The 21,688-nt window shown below is 38.0% G+C and overlaps 1 protein-coding gene across 3 annotated transcripts in view; it reads left to right on the top strand.

Moving 5' to 3' along the window:
- Window positions 1-21,688, top strand: part of CLCN3 (chloride voltage-gated channel 3) — a 79,303-nt gene extending 57,615 nt beyond the window's left edge. For 2 of the 3 annotated variants that reach the window (XM_084760051.1, XM_084760050.1), the window contains 8 exons: window positions 72-152; window positions 1,198-1,743; window positions 3,466-3,652; window positions 8,278-8,676; window positions 12,683-12,899; window positions 17,322-17,397; window positions 18,881-19,149; window positions 19,186-21,688. In XM_084760051.1, coding sequence (XP_084616177.1) covers window positions 72-152; window positions 1,198-1,743; window positions 3,466-3,652; window positions 8,278-8,676; window positions 12,683-12,899; window positions 17,322-17,397; window positions 18,881-19,039 — 1,665 coding nt within the window. In that variant the 3' untranslated portion in view covers window positions 19,040-19,149; window positions 19,186-21,688. Of the gene's footprint in view, window positions 1-71; window positions 153-1,197; window positions 1,744-3,465; window positions 3,653-8,277; window positions 8,677-12,682; window positions 12,900-17,321; window positions 17,398-18,880; window positions 19,150-19,179 lie in introns of all 3 variants that reach the window. The other variant, XM_084760049.1, reaches the window with a different exon arrangement.

Raw genomic sequence — 21,688 nt, 5'->3', positions numbered from 1 at the left:
TGGAAGACAAAACTTTGTTGGGTATGTTTGAGTTGACAAGGAAACTAGAAACAGCCACATTCTCTTTCTAGGTGCTGTCAGCTGCCTCAGCTGCAGGGGTGTCTGTAGCTTTTGGTGCGCCCATTGGAGGAGTTCTATTTAGTTTGGAGGAGGTAAGTACAAAAGTGTAGCCGTGAAAATGACATAGAATTACACTTGTAACTGTATCTTGGTGTACATCTTAGGTTTATAGCTAATAGAATTTATAATTTCAAGTTTATTTTTAGAAAGTTTTAAAGTAGTTCTAATATAAAAAGTAATGTATTATACATAGCCCATAACTACAGAAAATTGTTTTATTTTTATTTTTCAAAAAATATTTGTTTTTAAATTATATATATGGATCTGTGTTTAGGTGTATGTGTGGGAGTGCAGGTAGCCACAGAAGTCAGAAGAGGGCATCAGATGCCCTGGAGCTGGAGTCACAGACTGTTGTGGGCACTGAGAGGAGGTGCTGGGTGCCAAACGTGAATCCTCTAGGAGCACGTGTGCTCTTGACTGCTGAGCCATCTCTCCAGCCTCCTGCTTTAACCTTTTGCTCATTTATAGACATTGGTGATTGTTTCTAGCTGAACCTATTTTGTTGACACATGTAAAGCCAGCAAAATATGAATGAATTTTACTCAGTGGAAGCCACTAAAATATATATCTCTGCTGGCTAAATTATAGGTCATATTTTTATTTTTACTATTTCAAATCCATTTGTAAGCCAACTTTTAAAGTTTTATGATTTCCTTGTTTAAAGTCTGTATAATTTTTTCTTTTTTCTTTTGTATGACTATTAAAATTATTGATGTCTAAGGAAATAACTTTATTCAGTGCAGTATTTTTTATAGAAGGGACAAATCAACTACATTTTTAATAGTTAACAATAATTAACAAGGAGACATTTATTTTTAGCTAACATGATTGAATTAGATATGAAACTTTTGGAAAACTAAACAGTTCTTGGTGTTCTAAATTATTATTAGACTTTCATAATCAATCATTGTAAATTTATAGTTATGATAGTAAAACAAAGCACCATCTTTTAATTAGAACAAATCTTGAAAATTCAAGCAGCAACAAAGCTTGAATTAATAAAGTGGAGTTTACGTTTACTCAAGTTATAGTTACTCAGAAATTAGATACCATTAATTTTTCTTTTCTGTTTTTTAGGTTAGCTATTATTTTCCTCTAAAAACTTTATGGAGATCATTTTTTGCTGCTTTGGTCGCGGCATTTGTTTTAAGATCCATCAATCCATTTGGTAACAGCCGTCTGGTCCTTTTTTATGTGGAGTATCATACACCGTGGTACCTTTTTGAACTGTTCCCTTTCATTCTCCTGGGGGTATTTGGAGGGCTTTGGGGAGCTTTTTTTATTAGAGCAAATATTGCCTGGTGTCGTCGACGCAAGTCCACCAGGTTTGGCAAGTACCCTGTTCTTGAAGTCATCATTGTTGCAGCCATTACTGCTGTGATCGCCTTCCCCAATCCGTACACCAGGCTCAACACCAGTGAGCTCATCAAAGAGCTGTTTACAGATTGTGGGCCGTTGGAATCCTCTTCTCTTTGTGACTACAGAAATGACATGAACGCCAGTAAAATTGTTGATGATATTCCTGACCGTCCAGCAGGCGTTGGAGTATATTCAGCTATCTGGCAGTTATGCCTAGCACTCATATTTAAAATAATAATGACAGTGTTCACCTTTGGTATCAAGGTAAGTGCTCTTATGAGGTGATACTGGAATAATGTAAAGATGTCTAAAATACTTATGTGTAATAAGAAATGAAATTTCATCCAAAGGATTGCAATTCTAGACCAGAATCTGAAAAGGACGAATTGGTCTGAATACAAGAGGTTTCTAATAACTTCTTGAGACAGTGGAACAGAGTCTTTTTCTGCATCTTCCAGGTTCTAGGAGCTGCATTTATTCCTTGGCTTATGTTCCCTTTTCTTGCATTTTCAAAACCAGCCCTGCCTGGCCAGTTCTTTCTCTTGTTTAATTCTTAGAAATATAAATCATGCATTCACATGAAAAAACTCTAGGATAACTTTTAATCTGCCCAGATAATACAAGATAATCTTTTGTTTTAAAAATCAGCTGGTTAACAACCTTAATTCTTAGCAGCCTTATTTTTTCCTTGTCATGTAACATGTTCACAGATTCAAGAGAAGCCACTACTTTCTATACCATTGTAGTATGTTAGCTTAAACTGACACCGTGGTCTTAGAATCGAATTGGTAGATCTGTAAATACTGTGACTCTATCAAGGACTTAAAGTCATGAGCCCTGGAAAATTGCTTCTCTTGGACTCACTAAGTAACAGCTTCCTAAAGAGTGCAAGCATGGGGAAGCAAATGCCAGCTTGCTGTGTCCTGCTCTGTCTATCATGACACGTGCAGTTCTTACAGCGGTTGATGCTTGGCAGGGATAGCATTCTTTCACAGACTGAGCTCATGTGGTGTAACAGCTTTATTTCTGTGAGATTAGAAGGTTGATAGTTTCAAGTTTAAGGTTGCTTTTCTCTGGCCTTTTTTTTTTTTTTTAGTCCATTGAATATTAAATAAAATAAAAACAGGGAAAAAAATCTTAGTTTTCTTTTTCTTAGCGGAGTAAGTTAAAGGAACTGTTGAAGTTCTCTTTCCTACAGGATTTCCTCTCCTGCCCCCTGCCCCCCCGCCCCCACCCCGTGTTATTCCTGTCACGGGGATTATACCAAGGAGTACCAGTGGCTGCCTCTGGCCCCGCTGAGGAGCTGGCCACAGGCATGTGGCTGAAGCATTGTAACTGAGGACTGCAAACCACATTTAACACTCTCTTTGTATGGTATATCCCTTTAGGTAGCGCAGAGCCTGCGAATTAATATGTTATTTCCTTATTTTTAAAGAATTTCTGCCAATAGAGAATTTTCCCCTTTAGTTCATTCACATGTATATTCCATGCAAAATATTGGGGACTCTGGAAAAACTGCTGACTTACACTGTACCACTTAAGAGAAATAACATCTGCTGTTTCTGTCACTTGTAAAAGTATAATGGGAGGACAATCTTGGGGGCTTATTGCTTCAGATTGGACAGATTTGGTTTTATGGAAAATGTCAGTTTAAAACATTTTTATTTTATTTTAATTTTTAAAAATTTTACTGTGAACTACTGAAAAGGTAGTTACAGGCTAACTAAGGAGTCCCCAGGATAAAGGATAAATAAACTCTGACTTATTGTCTCTATGGCTTAGAGAGTCTGCTTCATTATTTTTGTTATTGAATTTAGAGAATTACTAACAAAAAATTCTCATATAACAGGATTTTGCTGTAGTTTAATTTGTACTAGGATTTTAGCATTTCATTAAGATGTGAATAGATCCAGCCAGCAGAAACAAACCTATAGAGCACAGTTTTCTGTCACATGACTAAAGGACTTCCGTCACTTGCTGTCACAGGTTCCGTCAGGCTTGTTCATCCCCAGCATGGCCATTGGAGCGATTGCAGGGAGAATTGTGGGGATTGCCGTGGAGCAGCTCGCCTACTATCACCATGACTGGTTCATCTTCAAGGAGTGGTGTGAGGTTGGGGCCGACTGCATCACGCCTGGGCTTTATGCCATGGTTGGTGCTGCCGCGTGCTTAGGTAATGTGCTCCGTCATGGCTGCTTGCTTGTGGCTGTTTGCAGCTCTGAGAAAGAAAAGAGCAGTAGTAGTATGTTCATGTTTGTTTGATTGCTAGGGAGAGGGGGATACAAAATAGAAGAAAGGAATAATTTTAAAAGAGTTGAAGCACTAATATTCTTATGTAGTACTGAATCTTGTTTTATTTGTCTGAGAACATTTGTCTAATATAAACATTTGATACTAGTTACCATATTTATAATATCACATAATGCTTGGTACAAACATCTTGGTACAACATAAGGCTTAATCTGAATCCAGTCCAAAGAGACTGTTGGTTTTCCCACTGTTAAGGATCTTAGCCTGTCTCTAACAATTGATTGCAGTGTTCCTAAAATCAGCATATAATGAAGCTTCAGAATAGTTTCCCTTTAAACTCTGTACTAACTTATTATCAGTCTTAATAAAAGCCAAATACAAATAGCCAAAGCACTATTGAACAAAACATTAATATAATTCCTGATTTTTCATGGTTGTTCTTGCTGGAGGTAGTTTATTTTATATAGGTGTAAATATATATATATATTTCTTTATCAGCCTTCTAGCTTCCAAGGCACATTTGTAGAAAAGTAAGAAGTAATAACTACTCATTTTAGTGAAATAAAAGCAAAATAATAACTCTAAATCTGTAAGAACCTATTTATTGTTTTCTTTGGCTTTAAAAGTGTTATTTGGTTTTATATTTAAAATTTCCACCAAATTTTTGGTCTAATATTGAATAATAGTTGGTACTTTGTTTTTGCTCAGTGGCTCAGAATCTTCAGAAGTATAACACCAAGTGAAATTAAAGGCACAATCGTTTTCACCAAAGTAGCAGGTATTTATTTAGCCTCCACGTTCTTTTTAGCATTGTACCAAGTACAGTGAGTGATGAGAGAGGAAGGTGTGGGCCTGGCCTCTCGGAAGATGAGCCGAACACTAAGAAAACAGTAGCAAGCATTGTCTGCGGGCCAACAGCCCAGTGCAGGGATTTAGAGGGAACAAAGCACTCAAGTATTCCAGGAAGGGCAGAATAGGAGTTGCATTGTTATTAATTTTTAAATTAAAATTTTAAAAAATTTATTCACTTTAAATCTCAGTTATAGCCCCCTCCCTTGTCTCCTCCTGGCCCCACCCTCCCTCCCTCTTCCCCTGTACCCTCTTCAAAAAGGGGGAGCCCTCCTCCCCTACCATCTGACCTCAGCCTATCAAGTCTCATTTGGACTGCCTCATCCTCTTCCTCTGCCCTGGCAAGGCTGCCCTGTCAGAGAGAAGTGATCAATGACTGGACGACAGGGTCCATGTCAGAGGCAGCCCCTGCTCCCCATATTATGGGACCCACATGGAGACTGTGCTGCCTGTCAACTACATCTGAGCCAGGGCCTCTAGGTCCTCTCCATGCATGGTCCTTGGTTGGTGCATCAGTCTCTGGAGGCCCCTTTGGGCCCAGATTTATTGACTGTGCTGGTCTTCCTGTGGAGTTCCTGTCCCCCAACTCTCCAATGACTCCAGTTGAGAAGTTTTACAAGTCCCTTTCTTACCTCTAAAGCTTTGGTCAAGATTTGTCGTTGAGGCAGCCCTCTTTGAAGACTGTCAGTCCACAGCTCTTGTATTTGGGTATGCCTCTTTCTGCTTGAATTATGATCTTAGTAATGACAGTTTCAAAACCCACAAATCTTTGAAATCTGATTCTTCAAGCAATTAACCTTAGGGTTACTTTTTGATCAGATGGATTTGTCTGGCTCTCAACTCATAATATGTTAAAATGTGAATGAGTTTAAGTCATTCATTTTTAAAAACTACATTATGAAGAGTCATACAGACTTTTGGGATATGCTAATACCTAAGATAAAAAAAATGTAATAGAGAGCAGGGGAGGTGCTTCAGTGAACAAGAGCAGTTGGCATGCAAGCATGAAGACCCAAGTTCTAATCCCCAGGGCCCATCCCCAACACCAGGTTTGTCTGTGGGTTTTTGTAACCTCAGAATTAGAGGGTGGAAACAAGTGGATCCTAGGAGCTCACTGGCTAAGGAGATTTCATTTCAGTATGAGACCCGTTTTTAAAGGAATAAGGAAGAGAACAGTAGAGGAAAACAGCAAAGGTACTCCTCTGGCCCTGCCTGTGCACCCACGTATGCATATGTATCCCCATGCATGTACCCATAGATACAGATGCATATACCCCCATGCAAAACACCAACACACACACATACACACATGCACACACACACATACGCACACACACACATATATGCACACAGTCTTTCATAGTTTTAATCATCTTGTAGCTGCCTCTCATAGACTTACATAATAGTCCTTGTGAGTAAGTCAGAGCCATAGAGTTACTCTGAAGCTTTTCTGGAGTAATTTGCTTATAGAAAGATTTTAATGCAAAGATCAACTCATATGAAAATATATTTGGAATTCATGCTTTGAAGAAATGTTAACTATTGTATATTACACTTTGAATCTTTTGGGAAATGAGTTGAATTGGTAGATTATAAAAGATTAGTATCTGAGTTTACATCAGCATGAGTTTATATTTCAAGTTTTTCAGATTTGTAGCAGAGCCTTGGGGTTGCCGTTTTTAGCTTGATGCCTTTGGAAAAGTTCCTTTAGTTCTTTGATACTTATTTTCTCATCTATAAAATGGAAATACTAGCTTGTCTCTTATGATTGTTTTGAGAATTATATGAGGTGACATGCACATAAGGAGGTTGTTATGGTTCTGGGTAAAATAAGTGCTTAGTTTAATTTTTTTTTAAAAAACCTTTATAAACTGACTAGGACATGCTGATGCATGCTGACATAGAGTAGACATGTAATGCGTAGCATATCCTTCCTTTTTTAGGTTAAAAAAAGAATTTAATGAACTGAAAAGCATTGTTAGTTTTTAAGTTAAGTTTAGTTATTTACTTTGGGGGGTTTCTGAGTAAGTGTCACACTTGTATATGGAGGTCAGTGGACAGTTTATGAAAATGAATTCTCTACTTTCATGCGGATCTTGGGGGGTAGAGCTCAGATCAGCAGGCTTTGCAGCAAGTACTCTTCCTTGCCAAGCCATCTCAGTAGCCAGTGTTGTCAGGTCTTTTGACCAGAACAACATCATGATGGAAATGATACTTCAGCCACTGTGTCCATGCATAGTTGTCCTACCAGCAGAAATGTGAGGATTGCCAGTTTGAGGCCAGCCTGGGCTACACAGTAAGACCCTGTCTCTAAAAACAAAAACTAGTACTTAGTTGTATTCCATGGCTTATGAAGTAGGTTGAAAGTAATGGGGTCTAGAAGTCAAGAAGGTAAGATCAAGTGATATGAAAATGAGAGCTTAGGGACTAGAGAAATGACTGCTGCTCTTACAGAGGACCTGGGTTTGATTGACAACACCTCACAGGATGGTTCATAACTGTAACTCCAGTTCCAGGGTGTTAAACATCTCCCTGGCCTTCATGGGCATCAAGTATATATGTGGTGCACAGATGTAATATTCAGGAAATCAGTAATACATAATAAAATAAATTTGAAAATAAGTTTAGAAAAAGCCCCCCCCCTTTTTTTTTTAATAAATGAAAGAGAACTTTGGGTCCTGGACTAGTTTGTCAACAGTGAGAATCCTGAGCAGAGGACTCATAGATATTTTACAGAAGATTTCAAATCTGTAGATGTCACAGTTGAGATACTGGAATTAAATTACAGTACCAAAAATAATGACCTTGATTGTGAGAAAGAATGTGTGCAGGAATTTGGGATCAGGGAAGTTGAAATGACCCATGCTTGGTGAAGAAGAGAACTTTGTATTTCATATGCATGTTGTTTTCTTTGATAGCCACTTAAAGTCTTTTATAGTTGACAAAGATAGTGGTAAGCTTTGGTGTGCATTAACAGAAACAAAGGAAGGGCAGCAGTAGGAAGAAAAGATTAGGGCTAAGTGGTCATACAGATCACAGCTGGGAATGACTGTGAGTAAAGGAATAGATGAGTTTCTGTCCTTTCCTTCTCCATCCCTCCTGCTTGGGATGCTGGGATCAAACCAAGGTCCTTGCACATGCTAGGTAAACAATCTACCACGGTAGTAGAGCCCCAAGCCTAGAATAGATAAATTTTCTACCTGACAGTATCATTCACATTGTAATAAATCACAAGGCTTCAAAATATTTTACACATTTTGGAAAGACATAAATAATTTTATTTAATATTTTACACATATATATTTATTTTATAAATTAGCAAGCCAGAAGGCTGTGCTGTGCGTATTTATATTTAAGAAGTTACAGCAACTTTTATAAAATTGAAATTTGTCTGTGCTGCAGCAGTAAATCAAAATAGCAAAGTTGCTTTGCTTGCTCTGCTATGAGTTTTGTTTGTTTTTTAATGTTAAAAATGTTCTATAAATGTTGTAATCACCTTCTCTGATATAGCCGTATTGCTTTTTCTCTGGATCATATTAGAAGTGATGATTATAATCCTAAGAGTAGTCGTTTCGGTGACAGTGCTTTTGCCAATCAGAATCTGTCTACATTCCATATTCACCTGCCTAGTGCAAGACTCCAGTATCATATAGTGGTGAGGATTCTCTCTTCCCTGATGGTGGTGTTTATTTCTTTCAGGTGGTGTGACAAGAATGACTGTCTCCTTGGTGGTTATTGTTTTTGAACTTACTGGAGGCTTGGAATATATTGTTCCTCTTATGGCTGCAGTAATGACCAGTAAATGGGTTGGTGATGCCTTTGGTAGAGAAGGTATTTATGAAGCACACATCCGACTAAATGGGTACCCTTTCTTGGATGCAAAAGAAGAATTCACTCATACAACCCTGGCTGCTGATGTCATGAGACCTCGAAGAAGTGATCCTCCTTTAGCTGTTTTGACCCAGGACAATATGACTGTAGACGACATAGAAAACATGATTAATGAAACCAGCTATAATGGCTTTCCTGTTATAATGTCAAAAGAATCTCAGAGACTAGTGGGATTTGCCCTCAGAAGAGACCTGACAATTGCAATAGGTATGTTTTTGTTGTTGTTGTTTTAAATCACCATCATGAGTGCATAAACCTTGTGTGTAATACATTTATAGGAGGAGATGAAGGAATGACATTTAATTGGTTGGATTTTCAGGGGCAAGTGGTGTTAATTTATATACTTTAAAGCCTCATTTTCTCTAGGTAAGGAATGCATATTTCAGTGATTATTTTTTTTTGCTGTGTGTTGGGAAGGCCAGGAAGAATTTTAGTCTTGGTCAGCAGCTCTAAATCCCCTTCCTTGTGATGCCAAAGGTGAGAAAAGAGACTCACCAAGCCACTGACTTGTTACTCCCTCGATGCTGGGGCAGTCCTAGAGCTAGAAATGCCAAATGCCTGCACACCACTTCCCACGTGTCCTCATCCTTCCCGTTCTCCAGGCGTTGCCAGTAGCCAGCCCGAGGAACTAAGTTAAAGGAAAATGGCCTGCTTCTGAAGACATGACAGTGCTAACATTTTCAGTAATTCATATTCCTACCTACTGTGGGTAGATAATGCTGTTTTAAACTTTGTCGCTTGACAGAGAGTAACACACAGTTCAGAGAGACTGAAATAATGTTAGTTTAAGGGAACTTGGTACTTTAGATGCCTGAAATATCAAGATGTGGCAAGAGAAATGTTAAATCACAAGATGACTTTTGCGTGTTATTACATTATATATTATTTATACATAATTATGGAAGGACAGATTTGTTATGTGCAGCAAAATACCATATTTGAAATACCAAATTTGATGTGTTACTCTTTTTCATGGAGAATTAGAGAATAGGTTTTAGAATACTAAATCCAAATGAGAGGTTGGATTATTCAAGATCATGAAAATGAATGTTGAAATAGAAACTTTTAAAAATTTTTCTGTGGTATTAGAAAGTGAAATCTGGCCTGGCACACACCTGTAATCCCTATTACTTTGGAGCTGGAAGCTAACGGGATTACATATTTGACATTATTGCCACATAGAAAGACCATAACTCTAAAAGGAAAGGAAGTCTATGCTGTTTTCTACTTCAAATGCCTATAAATGAAAGACATGAAAATCATTCAAAAAATAAAACAACTTAGCCGATAGCATGGCAGGTTGCGTATAAACGGGACTCCTTAAAGTAATTACTATGTTCATATACAAGTCACATTATCTTGAGCATTCTTCTTTTAATTCAGAAATAGGAAGTAATGTTAATGTCATGTTTTGATAAATGCATGTATTGTGTGCTGTTAGGTGAAGCTGGTTGATATATGTTACCACACATACTTATTTTATGGTGAGGACTAAAAATCCCTCATAAGTTTTAAATAAAAATGTAAAAATTAAAGTGACAGATCTTTATTGGGGTGAAGAAGGTTCAGGCAGAGTAAAGTCTGAATGTAGCTGAGGATGGTTTTGAGCCCTTGATCGTCCTCCCTCTTACAGTGACCTGTTTAAGGCAGAGGGTGGATGCGCACTTCTCATGCCTCATCTCACAGAGCAACACTAAAAACAAATCCAAGGCCACTTTTTTTTCCCCCCTAGAATTAAGCATTTTTGGCCAGGGATGCAGCTGAGCTGGCAAATGTGTCTAGCACCAGGCTCTGGGTTTGCTCTCCTGCACTGCAGTGTGTAAAAACAAAAGTAAACTGCTGACTTGGGAATGTGTTGCTCCAGAGGCTCCAGAACGCATTGGTGCTGCATTAAGGAATGAAGTCACAGACTTGCTCTTAGATGACTTTGACAAACAGCAAGGTCAAGGTTGAATTCACTACTACTCTCTGTGACTTCCATCTGTCTGTAGCTTATGGGTTTTGGCCTATCTGTCGTCTCTCTCTCTCTCTCTCTCTCTCTCTCTCTCTCTCTCTCTCTCTCTCTCTCTATCTCTCTCCCTCTCTCTCTCTCCCTCCTTCCCTCCCTCCCTCTCTCCCTCCCTCCCTCTGTCTCTTCCTCCCTCCCCCCCATCCCCCGGAATTCTGTTCTTTGGGTCTGACCGTCCCTCTTGCTATGTGTTGCTGTAGATCTGTTTCTGTATCATTGTCCCTAACAAAGGGCTTTGTTCTGTGTTTATTGAACAGCATAGAAAACATGGCATGGGAAAGGGATGAGGAGTACTTTATGGAAATCTTTAAGAGTTTTATAAGGGATTAACTGACTTACTTCAGCTGACCTAGAAGCACTCAGAAAAGTAAGCTAGCTGCATGCGTATGGTTATCAAGTAATAATCTGTTCCCAGCATTTATGGCAAATATTTGCCTGTATAAAGTCACTTCTGAATTGTTTGCTATTTTAAGCAAATGAGTATCACAACACACATGCACAGGCATACATTGCTCTGGGAATATGAAGAGTAATACATAATTTAAATTTAAAGCTAAGCATTGGCTTAGGTTATAAAAACCGATTACATGGGAACCCAAGGCAAGTAGGGTTGTCTATCACAGTTACACTGTTCTCTTAAAGGCAGGTTAAACAAACAGGTTGAATACACAACAGGAAATCAGCTTAATTACATAGTCTTAAGTGACCTCAAGCTGTATTATTAACTCAAAAGTTTCAGTCCTTTTGAATGTGAGACATTTTCATAAAATGTATCACCACAGCTAAATGTTTAAGTATTTAGGATTATTTCCATTGTTGATATATTTGTTATTGTTTATATATTTAACATTTTAACTAGTTGATGATACCACATTGTTAATATTTTTTCTATTGATAGATTATTGTAACTATACTTTTTTTTTTAACACTTTTGCTTTTTATACTGGAGATTTAAATGATGTACACCGCTATTACAGTATTAGATTGTGCTAAACTTGGATGTGTGCTCCTGATAACTTAGGTGCATGTAAAAACTCTGCACTTTGACTCTTCATACTCTTTTGATATTGTTGATGTCACACTTTCTCATCCTTTTATTCTGTGTATCTAGTGTGGATATATACTATAACTATTTGCACTGTACATTCAGTTGTCATGCACATACCATTAGTTACCCTCTTATGGGCAGAAAGCAACTTAGTAAACATTTTCCCAGAACCATTTTTCTTGGTCACTAATGGATGTCTTTTCCATACCATGACCATACTTTTCAGTTTGCCCATTCCCTAACCATTAGGATCTCACTTAGTGCCTTGGTACTCAAATACGTTCACAGCACAGCTGAGTACAGCTTCAGTAGTCAAAAAGAGTCAAAAGCAGTAACAGTCCCTTCTCTTCAGTAAGACTGTTGTTTATTATTTTGCCTTAAATATTTTTGTATCAAAATTTATGCTCAAAATATTTTCACTATAACTAATACTATATTTACACACACAAGGTTTTCAGTAATATTTACTCAAAAAACAATCACAAAGCTGGATGACTTTCATTTGCATATTCTGTCCACATTATGAGTTTCTGTTTTTCAGTGTATGGTCTCTTGTTTCCGTCCTTGCACTTTCTGTCTCTCTCTCTCAAAGGTGAGAGAAGAAACAGGCAGCTGGATGGAGCACATTGGAAGGGAGGAGAAATTGATAGAACCTTTATAAATAAACCAACCCTAAAGTCAGCCCTTATTCACTGGGAGTGTAATTGTAGTTTCAGCCCATCTGCAGTGCTCTTGACTCATTCAATATCAGAAGAGCCAGCTGGTTCACAGTGCTGGCGTCTACAGCAGAGGCAGAGCAAGGGTCAAAGTCTTCAGCTGGTGACAGATTCCATAGTAAACCGCTCTTGCAATGCGTACAGGTTTTAAATACAACTCCTATTTCAAACATGCTTCCTTGTCGCTGCAGTTAGAAAATAGTTCAGCACCATTGGAGAAAACCACACCACAGCATAATTACAGAAAATCATTGTCAGGCTCTTTTTCAATCAGATAGGAGAAATTAGCAAATGATGTATCAGTTAAGTCCCTTTTAAGTAGAAGACAGGAAAAAGGAAAGGGACCAGAAGCTATAGAACACATCTACTGATTCTAATGCCAGAATAAGCGAAGAAAACCCATCAATTGAAAATGTTTGCTCTTCTTTATCTCTTTTTCAGAAAGTGCCAGAAAAAAACAAGAAGGCATTGTTGGCAGTTCTCGGGTGTGTTTTGCACAGCATACCCCATCTCTTCCAGCAGAAAGTCCTCGGCCTTTAAAACTGAGAAGCATCCTTGATATGAGTCCTTTCACAGTAACAGACCACACCCCAATGGAGATTGTGGTAGACATCTTCCGAAAGCTGGGTCTGAGGCAGTGCCTTGTTACTCACAATGGGTAAGTTTAGCGCCTTAGACATCAGTCCACTCACTAGAGTGGCTGGATCTTATTAGTGGAATCTTTCAGGGCAGAGTGTGAGTCAGCTCCCAAGTGGGGCTGTTTGACTTAGTATGGTTATGAATGCGGGAGCAGTCAAGCTTCGCGCTTGCCTGAGAGCAGAAGAATGTCAGCTCCGTGCTTGTTGTCAAGGAGTCCGAGAAGAAGTGGGGAAACATCTCCATAGAAAGAGCGTTTCTGAGCTTGAGGGATTTTCCTTCTTCTGGGGCATACTGGACTTAGCCTTTAGGGATCGTTGCAAAAACTATTTTCTTTTATATTTCATTTCTTATGTATGGCCTTTTTTGTGCATCTCTTTGTAGATATTTTGCTATATGGTATTTGAGCCAGTTATCATTAATGAAATAACATATGAAAATTTGTAGTTTAACTAAAAATCTTGTTTAGCAATACTGTTTTCTTTTGTTCTTATTTACTTATTAACTTATTTATTTACTTATCTGTCTATGTATATATCTATGTTAGTGTATCTGCCTGCCTGCCTGCCTGCTTGTCTTGTCTGTCTGTCTGTCTGTCTGTCTGTCTGTCTATCTATCTATCTATCTATCTATCTATCTATCTATCTATCTCTACCTTCTCCAAAACAAATTGGACTCATAAACTTAACTGCTAATTACTTAGAAAAATTCATGTTTTAGGGCCTTTCATTTACATTATGTTATTTTTTTTATAAGTGGAATTCAAAATTTTCTTTAGTTATTTTGTTATTGCTGACACAGGGCCTCACTGTAGTTGGAGCTGTCCTTGAGTCTGTGACCTTTGTGAACCTCAAGAGCACTGAGATTACAGGCATAAGCCTTCTTCCTGGTAGCTCGTTGGAATTTGGAGAACATTGTTTCATGTGAAGTGGTGTAACAGAAATGCTAGGGAAGGGAAACACGGCTTTCTGGGCTTGTTATGAACTGATGGCTCACCGTGAATAGACTGAAGGCCTTAAATATTGCAAGAGCACATCAGAGACTCACAACAAAGTTTGTCTTTTTAAGATGTTGTATAAAACATGTGGGTAACAGAATGCACGACCCCTCTCTAGAAAAGGGGAACTTTAAGAAAAAGGAAAATAATTTGCTGGCCACTTTTGCACTCTTACAAATAATTCTGCAGCTCTGCAAACCAAGAAGATATTTGACAGGTGTAATAATTAGTTCAAATTAGCCCCCCAGCTCACAGAAACCAAGAATGCTGCTAGTATTCTACAGTGTAGCTTACTCAGAGAATATTCTTTCTTCACGATTTCTTAATCTCTTAAAACATTTCTGGGCCTCTACAGTAGACTATATTGGGTTAGGAACAGCTGTATCATAGATATTTATACTTCCATTTAAAACAACACAAAGCAGAAAATAGGAAATTAGAACCATGTTGGGTGTTTAGCTTCTGGAGTATAATATAAGTAAATCAAAGATGTGTTCATAAAATACTATGGCCCACTGTTTAACTTGTTTGCTCTTGCCTGGTATTAAAAATGGTACCAAACTTTGTTGCTTAAAACTTAATAAATATTAGTTAAATGGTGTTTTTTTTCTTAGAGTGCTGCCTTGCGCTCTTTGAATCATCATTATACGCTCTCTCACGCCCTGCGGTGAATTTTCATCAGCCATTGTTGGCTTCGAGCTCTCTCCTGTTCTGACAAGCCCCAGTCCTAGTCTGGCCGTGGCCGTGGCTGTGAGCACAAAGCCTTACTATGCACACTCGTTTGCGTACTTCACTTCACTGGGTAATTGACAGGGGTTTGGCAGTGTAGATCTTGGAAAGGAAAATACTTAAGGATTACATTATTTTTTAGAGGGACAGGAGTTAGAACATAGAGTTTTATCTGCTGTTGGTAGCATATACAACAGAGTAAAGGAACTTTCCTCCAGGGTTATGTTTCACAGCCTTGATCACATATTCCTTATTTTACGAAAAATAAGTGTATTTGGAAAGAAAAAGATTATTTGGGAGGAGACTCTTGACTCTATTGTCTGAACTACTTAAGAAGGAGGGTGTTTCTCAAGATTGAGTAGTTAAAACTGGAAAAACACATCATGCTTTAAAGTAAGCAGCACTGAGTTCTAGGTGGCCCTCTGTTTTCCAGCTTCATGTAGCACCTTAGCAGTGGGAAATAGTTATTTGCAGGAAGAAAAAGAGAGCAGATCTGGGACTATAGGTGGAAGAGGAAAAAAGAATAGAGAAGTAACAGGGACAGATCCAGCTGTGGAGATGGTCAGCTCCGGGTTGTGCTTCTCAGTGCTGCTCAGAATCCAGTGGTTTAAAGAACAAACAGGACGGCGATACAAGTTGACTGAATAAGTTTGACAACTATTGAATTAAATGATAGCTGAGGTTTCCTTTTGAACTTAGAAGGCGTTGATGTTTTTTTATTCCCCAGCTGTCAGCAATGGAATCATAGTTTAGCCAGCTTGCCTGAAAATGCAGACATTATTTGGTGGGGTGGGATAGGATGCATTTTGTTAACTTCCACACCATTATTTGTTAGTCCAAAAGGAAACTTAAATAAGAAACATTTTGCATTGGTTTTCCTATTGCTCTTTAAAACTGAAAGCGCAGCACTGAAACTGACTCCTGTTCTCAAGTCAGTCTTCTGCACTAAAGAGGAGCTTGTGTAACTGGCTTTACAGCTCCCCGAAGTTTTGCACGTTGTAAATCTGCAGGTGTGTGTCAATGTCCTAAGTCTGCCACTTGGTCCTTGCAAACGGGTCACTCTCCTCGTTTTGTCACACAGCTTACAAATGATAAATTGAAATTAATCATTCTACTTAATTGGGTTTTTAAAAGCATACACAAGAAAGAATTTCACATTTCCTACCATAAAATCTGTTGAATTTATAGCTTTTTTGAAAAAAAAACCTTGTTTTTACTAGCATATATTAATTGTACAAAATCATGGATTTCATTACATTGTCATACATGTATACAGTGTACTTTGAACATATTCAGTACCACCCCAAAGCTAAAAATCAAACAAATAACAACCAATGAGAAAAAAAAAAACCCTCAACTATTTTGCCTAAGAACATTTCTCTAGTGGTCAGATACTCATTTTATACAGTATTGTTTTTTGAGCTTCTTGGAGAGGTTGTTCACCATGGTCTGAAAACTTCATTATGTTGTTTTAAACAAAGCTTCCACAGCCCCAGCCATTACTGTTTTATGAGGGAAATGTTCCAAAATATTTCCAGACTGCTTTGAAGTCCCATGGTGATTCTCTTTACAAAATTTTGGCAGAGTGTGGTAGGATATGCCTTTAATCCCAGCGCTCAGAGAGGCAGAGGCCACTGCGAGTTTGAAGCCAGCCTGGTCTACAAAGTGAGTCCCAGGGCAGCCAGAGCTACACAGAGAAACCTTGTCTCAAAAAACAAAAACAAAAGCAAGCAAGTAAACAAACAAAAAAGCTCCACCAACAATAAAAACCAGAAATGACTAAGGCAGCTTAACAGGAAAGTTGACTTAAGCAGACAGATCACCAAGGGAATGCCTGATTATTCTTCAGGTATTATAGATGGGCTCCTGGAATTTATCTCCACATGCTGTAGTCAAATTCATTTATTTGTTGTAAAATAAGTATCAAGATATTAGTAATTAAAAGTAGTTTAGTTTCAGGTATCCTCATGGGAATTTATGAAAAATCATTTCGTAAGATATGATGGTAATGGCATATAAACAGAAAAATTACTTAGAAAAATGTGCATTAAAAGTAATTTTTGAACAATTGAGATGTAATCTGAATAAATTAATAAAAAAGTCATTTTGACTGCTACTCATGAATGCTTTATTAGCATATTATAAAAAATTGATTCAGTTCCTGAAAATGAGGTCGGTTGTATTTACATGTGTACTCCCTTAATTGGAATTCCAAATTATTAATGGTAAAAATCTAGAAGATTTCTTAAGTCTTCTCATGAGCATTCAAACTGAGCCCCTCCCCCTCAACACACACAGTGCTGAAGTAGATCCAGAGAGCTCTTAGGTTGTTGTCTTAGAAACTGGAAAGTGTGTTCATCCAAGGAAAGAACACTGAGAACCAGTCTCCGAATTGTAGAGTGTGCAGCTGTGTATCAGTAAGTTTCTTTTGTACTTTTACTTTGGTTTATCATCATAGTTAAATTTTAGTCATACGTTCATTGTTTTGATTTTTAATTTAAAAAATAAACTCCACCATTAGAAATAGTATGTGTCACTTTTGAAGTTAGCAGGATGTCTGAAAATACAACCTAGACTTTTAAATCATCTTTTATCTCAAGTTCATGAGAAGCATTCTTATGGGTTATGTTTTATTTCTTTTTCTCATTCTTTATCTTTATGATTGGAACCTCTTTCAGTTTAATTTCTCACAGTTATTAGCATAATAATCTGTTTCAGGATTGTCTTGGGGATCATCACAAAGAAGAACATTTTAGAGCATCTCGAGCAACTAAAGCAGCACGTGGAGCCCTTGGTGATTAGCTGTGTCAGCTCTCCTCACTAGACACCCTAGAAGTCAGGAGGCATGAAACTTGTGAACTGTTCAGTGCTCTCTCCCACACACCTGCTGCAGCCACACTGTGTCCTGTCTGTGAGACAAATTTAGATATATTGTCTAAAATTCCATCCTTAGAAAGTCAAAATTAGTTAAAATTAAGAACTGCAGGCAGTCTGGTGCCTGAATGAGGAGACATTATGGGACATGCTTAAACATGCAAAGTCTGTCTACCTTAGTGGACTCAGAGGACTCCTGAGTGGTTAAAACATGCCTGCCCTGTTGCCCCCAACCCTTTGCCCTTTTTTATGTTTCCTAGTCTGTGGTAGTGTTGTAAATCTAAGCTCCTTTCCGACAAGTAGAAATGCTGGCCATGTGATTTTAATGGGCACAGTATTTAGAGCACAGTGTGTATAGATCTGTGAAATAGTATTAGTTTCCTTTTCTGCTACCCTTAGAATGTGTGTCGTTCCAGCTCAGTGATTACACATAGGTCATGGATACTCCCCTTTTGTATGCTGTCTCTAGACTGTCATAAGTAGCTTTTGTGTTAACAGGCTTTATGTCTTAGTTGTGTCATTGATTACAGATAAAATTTTGATTTATGTATAACAAATTGTTTGGCTTTAACGATTAATACCTCAAATTATTTTGCCCTGCAATTGTCATAACTACATGAGACCCGCCCCCATTTGTTTAAGTACACAACTGAGTATGCATTCCTGTCGTATGCTAATATTTCACAAGTGTTTCATGCATCCTTTTTTAAAACTACTAACCACATGTAGAAGCTGTTCATTCATTCTGCTTTCTGCTTCACCTGTAACAATCTTTTAGGATTGCCTCTTGATTTCTCACCTATTTTTTAATGTAAACTCTAACACTCAAGACATTCATAAAGGCACTGTCTCTTGGTTGGGGAGCACAGACTTGAAAAGGGAAACATAAGTTGACTTTCAGAACCCTGGGCTGTGCTGTAGGTTCATCTTAATTGGATGTGCTTTCATGAATATTCTGCGTACAACTGGGTAATCAAAGAGTATTTCTTCAGATTTTTGGTTCTACAAAATGCTGAGGTTTTAAATTGTTTTCTAACAAAATGAGAATGGGTTCCTTTTTCAACTGGATCAGTATTACTTCCTGTTCATACATCTTCCCAGTTTTTGTTACTTTTTTGTTGGCACACTTGAATCAAAATAGCTCTGCCTCAGGAAGGCATGCAGTAGTCCTCAGCCCCAGTTGGAAGGCCTTCACACTCTGAGTGACCACAGTACTTTTTATGTTAGGAGATGGTTGCTGGGTAATTTCATTGTCTTTATAGTAAAACATTTAAAAAAAATGCATAATCAGGCTGCTTGCTTTGCTCTCTGTTTCTGTCAACAAAAAGGATTTGTCTATTGATTTAGCTCTTCTTTTCTTTTCCCTTTTATTTTAATAGCTCTTTTCTGTTTATCCTTTTCAGGCGCCTCCTTGGCATTATAACAAAGAAAGATATCCTCCGTCATATGGCCCAGACGGCAAACCAAGACCCCGCTTCAATAATGTTCAACTGAGCCCTGTAGATGAGGAGAGAGAGGAGACAGAAGAGGAAGTGCGTTTGCTGAGTAGCACAATTATTTAATCTGAGGGACTCGTCCACTTTTTTCTTCTTTTAAAAACAGGAAAGGGAATTCAAGTGGAGCTTTTGCAACCTGGTTTGCAAATAATGCTGGGAGAACACGGAGGGCTTGTGTGGGGAGGGAGGAGGAAGAGGAGGAGGAGGAGGAGGAAGAGGAGGAGGAAGAGGAGGAGTGAGGTAGTTTCCTAACTGACTGGAGCAGTAATTCATCTCATGTCGTCTGCACTGGCTGCAGTCCCTGAGTCTGTGCAGTGGGAGTGCAGTCTTGAGCCTCCTGGAGCCTTCACTGGAATCCTCAAGCACCACAGAGATGCATAATCAGTCCCTATTTCTGGAGGGATTACTTTGAATTGAGCCATCTATTAAGACTGCAAGGTCTTGCCCTTTTATATCAGAACTGTTCTGTTTAACTCATGAATTGTATAGTTAAGCATCACCTTTCTACATTCCAAAAGAGCTTCTCTCCCCTCCTGAGCTGTAACAAACCTCTTTGAATTGGTGTGTCCTTTTGAAGCAGCCCTTTCTCATATTGAGATGTCCTGTGATTTTACTGAGGTTTCATCACAAGAAGGCAATGTTTCTTGTGCCATTAACCGTGTAGTTTGTACCATCGTTAAAGGCCTGGAGAACGTACACACACATCACTGCTGGCCGAGCAGGTAAAACCCGGAGGTGTGAGTGACATCCCGCAGCTCGTGTGCTGTGTGGTTAAGAATAAAAAACAAACTTGACTCTAAACAGTTTTATTTTTTCCTCTCAGACTTTATGGATAATGTGACCTAGTCTTATGCAAATTTTCTAATTTCTAAAATTACTACTATGACATAAAAGTGCTGTTCAGCATAATTAAACCAAATGCTGCTGCTGTGACAGTGAAGGGAAGGAAGGAGTCTGTTTAGCTGTACCTGGTATTGATTGCATGTTAAACACTGGAACTTTTTTCTTCAAATTAGATTATTCTTTTATTTCAGGTTGTTTCATTGCTGACACTGGAGATGAAATGTAATTCATAACTTGCACTAAATGTATATTTCTTTTGTTAAAAATTTACCATTCTTATTTATATTTTTATGGATTAAAATTTATAAAATACAGATCAGTTAATATTGCATTTAAATAATTTTAACTTTTTAATGTGATTTTTTTTTATAAACTAATTCTGACTTACAAATATGGAGGTATGAACAAAGTTTACAATGGGCACAAGGGTTTTAGAAAAGGTGATCACTTGTGTGATCCAGAGTGCATATGATACCTTCTGATTTCTCACTGCCATCTCCTGGGTTATGCCATCTGACCTGTCCATTCTGACTACAAACTGGAAAGTTGAAAATACCATAAGTTATTACTGGTAGGTTAAAGCCAAACCTTTTCTTTTAAGAAAAAATCAAGCGAAAATGAAAACCATGAGATCACAATCTTAGTTTAACCTCTGATCTCGGGGTAGGTCCCAGCCAGCGTGAAAGTGTTGCGTGATGGGGTGAATTGCTGTGCTGCACGTTTGTGCAGGGCTAGTTATAAGGTACCTCAGAGTACTTGGAGTTGCTGTTTTAATCATGGTTTTAATTCACGACTGACAAAGGCAGCTTACTCACTATACACTGGCCCACATATTCTTTAAGTATGCATTTTTGAAAGGCAATGTGTTTATGCAGACAGACATTTTCTGAAACAACTGGCAGTGAGCCATTTTTAATATGTGAGATCACATTAGATCTGTATGATCTTGAAGACTTAAAAGACCAGGAAGCCATATTAGAATGATCCAGAGTTCACCAAAATTGTAGGATTTCTCAGCTGTGCTGTCTGCCAACAGTATTTTTGTCTTTTTACTTCTGTTTGAAGATTTCAAGATTTCTCATTGTTCCCTTCATTGTTCTTTGGCTAAACAGAGTGAACTCATTTTTAATGATAGTTCTGTAGCTCTTAAAGTATATTTACAGTGTGCAAGGCACTGCTGGGGTAGAAACTCTGCAGCATGGCCAATGGGTGACTCAGCCTCTCCTGGGTTCCAAGCCTTCAAAGGAGAAGCTAGGTTCTTTGCAGCTTTACACAGAAACCGAACATGATTTTATTTTCCACATTTCCTTTTATTTGAAATTCTGCTTTCATGACCCATCTTGCTTCAGAAACTGACATTTCAGGATACATATTAAACTATCATTTTCTTCTTTGTTACATTTCTTTTTCTGATGTGTCTTGCTGCTGAGATATATGAGAAGTGCCGTGTTTTCAATGCATTCAGAGCTTTGGGGCTTTTTTTTTTTCCTTTTGGGTATTACTATCTGTTCTGTTTTTGTCTTTTCATAAAGTTTTGGTTGATTTTCAACCGAATACGATAGTGGATACCATGAACTACATGTGCCTAGTTAATTGGCAAATTTATTGACCAATATACTAAGTGCAGCGCCTTATTTGAGTACCCTTTTTGAGAAGGTATGATGAAAATAGGCAAGCGTGTCAACATCTCTTACTAATAATTGTTTTTGGGTTTGATTCATGAAGAATGCTTAGTTTGTTAATCTGTGATGTTGCCTAGAGCTGTATTTATCTGTTTTTATTTATACTTGTGTAGTAAAGCTGCATATCATTACAGTAAAAATGATTACTGTGATGAGTTAATAAGATGATCAATTAAAATCTCTACTTCAA

Source organism: Acomys minous, assembly GCF_964271855.1.
Source record: "Acomys minous genome assembly, chromosome: 15".
NCBI lineage: Eukaryota > Metazoa > Chordata > Mammalia > Rodentia > Muridae > Acomys > Acomys minous.
This window is presented reverse-complemented; position numbering and strand designations above follow the sequence as displayed.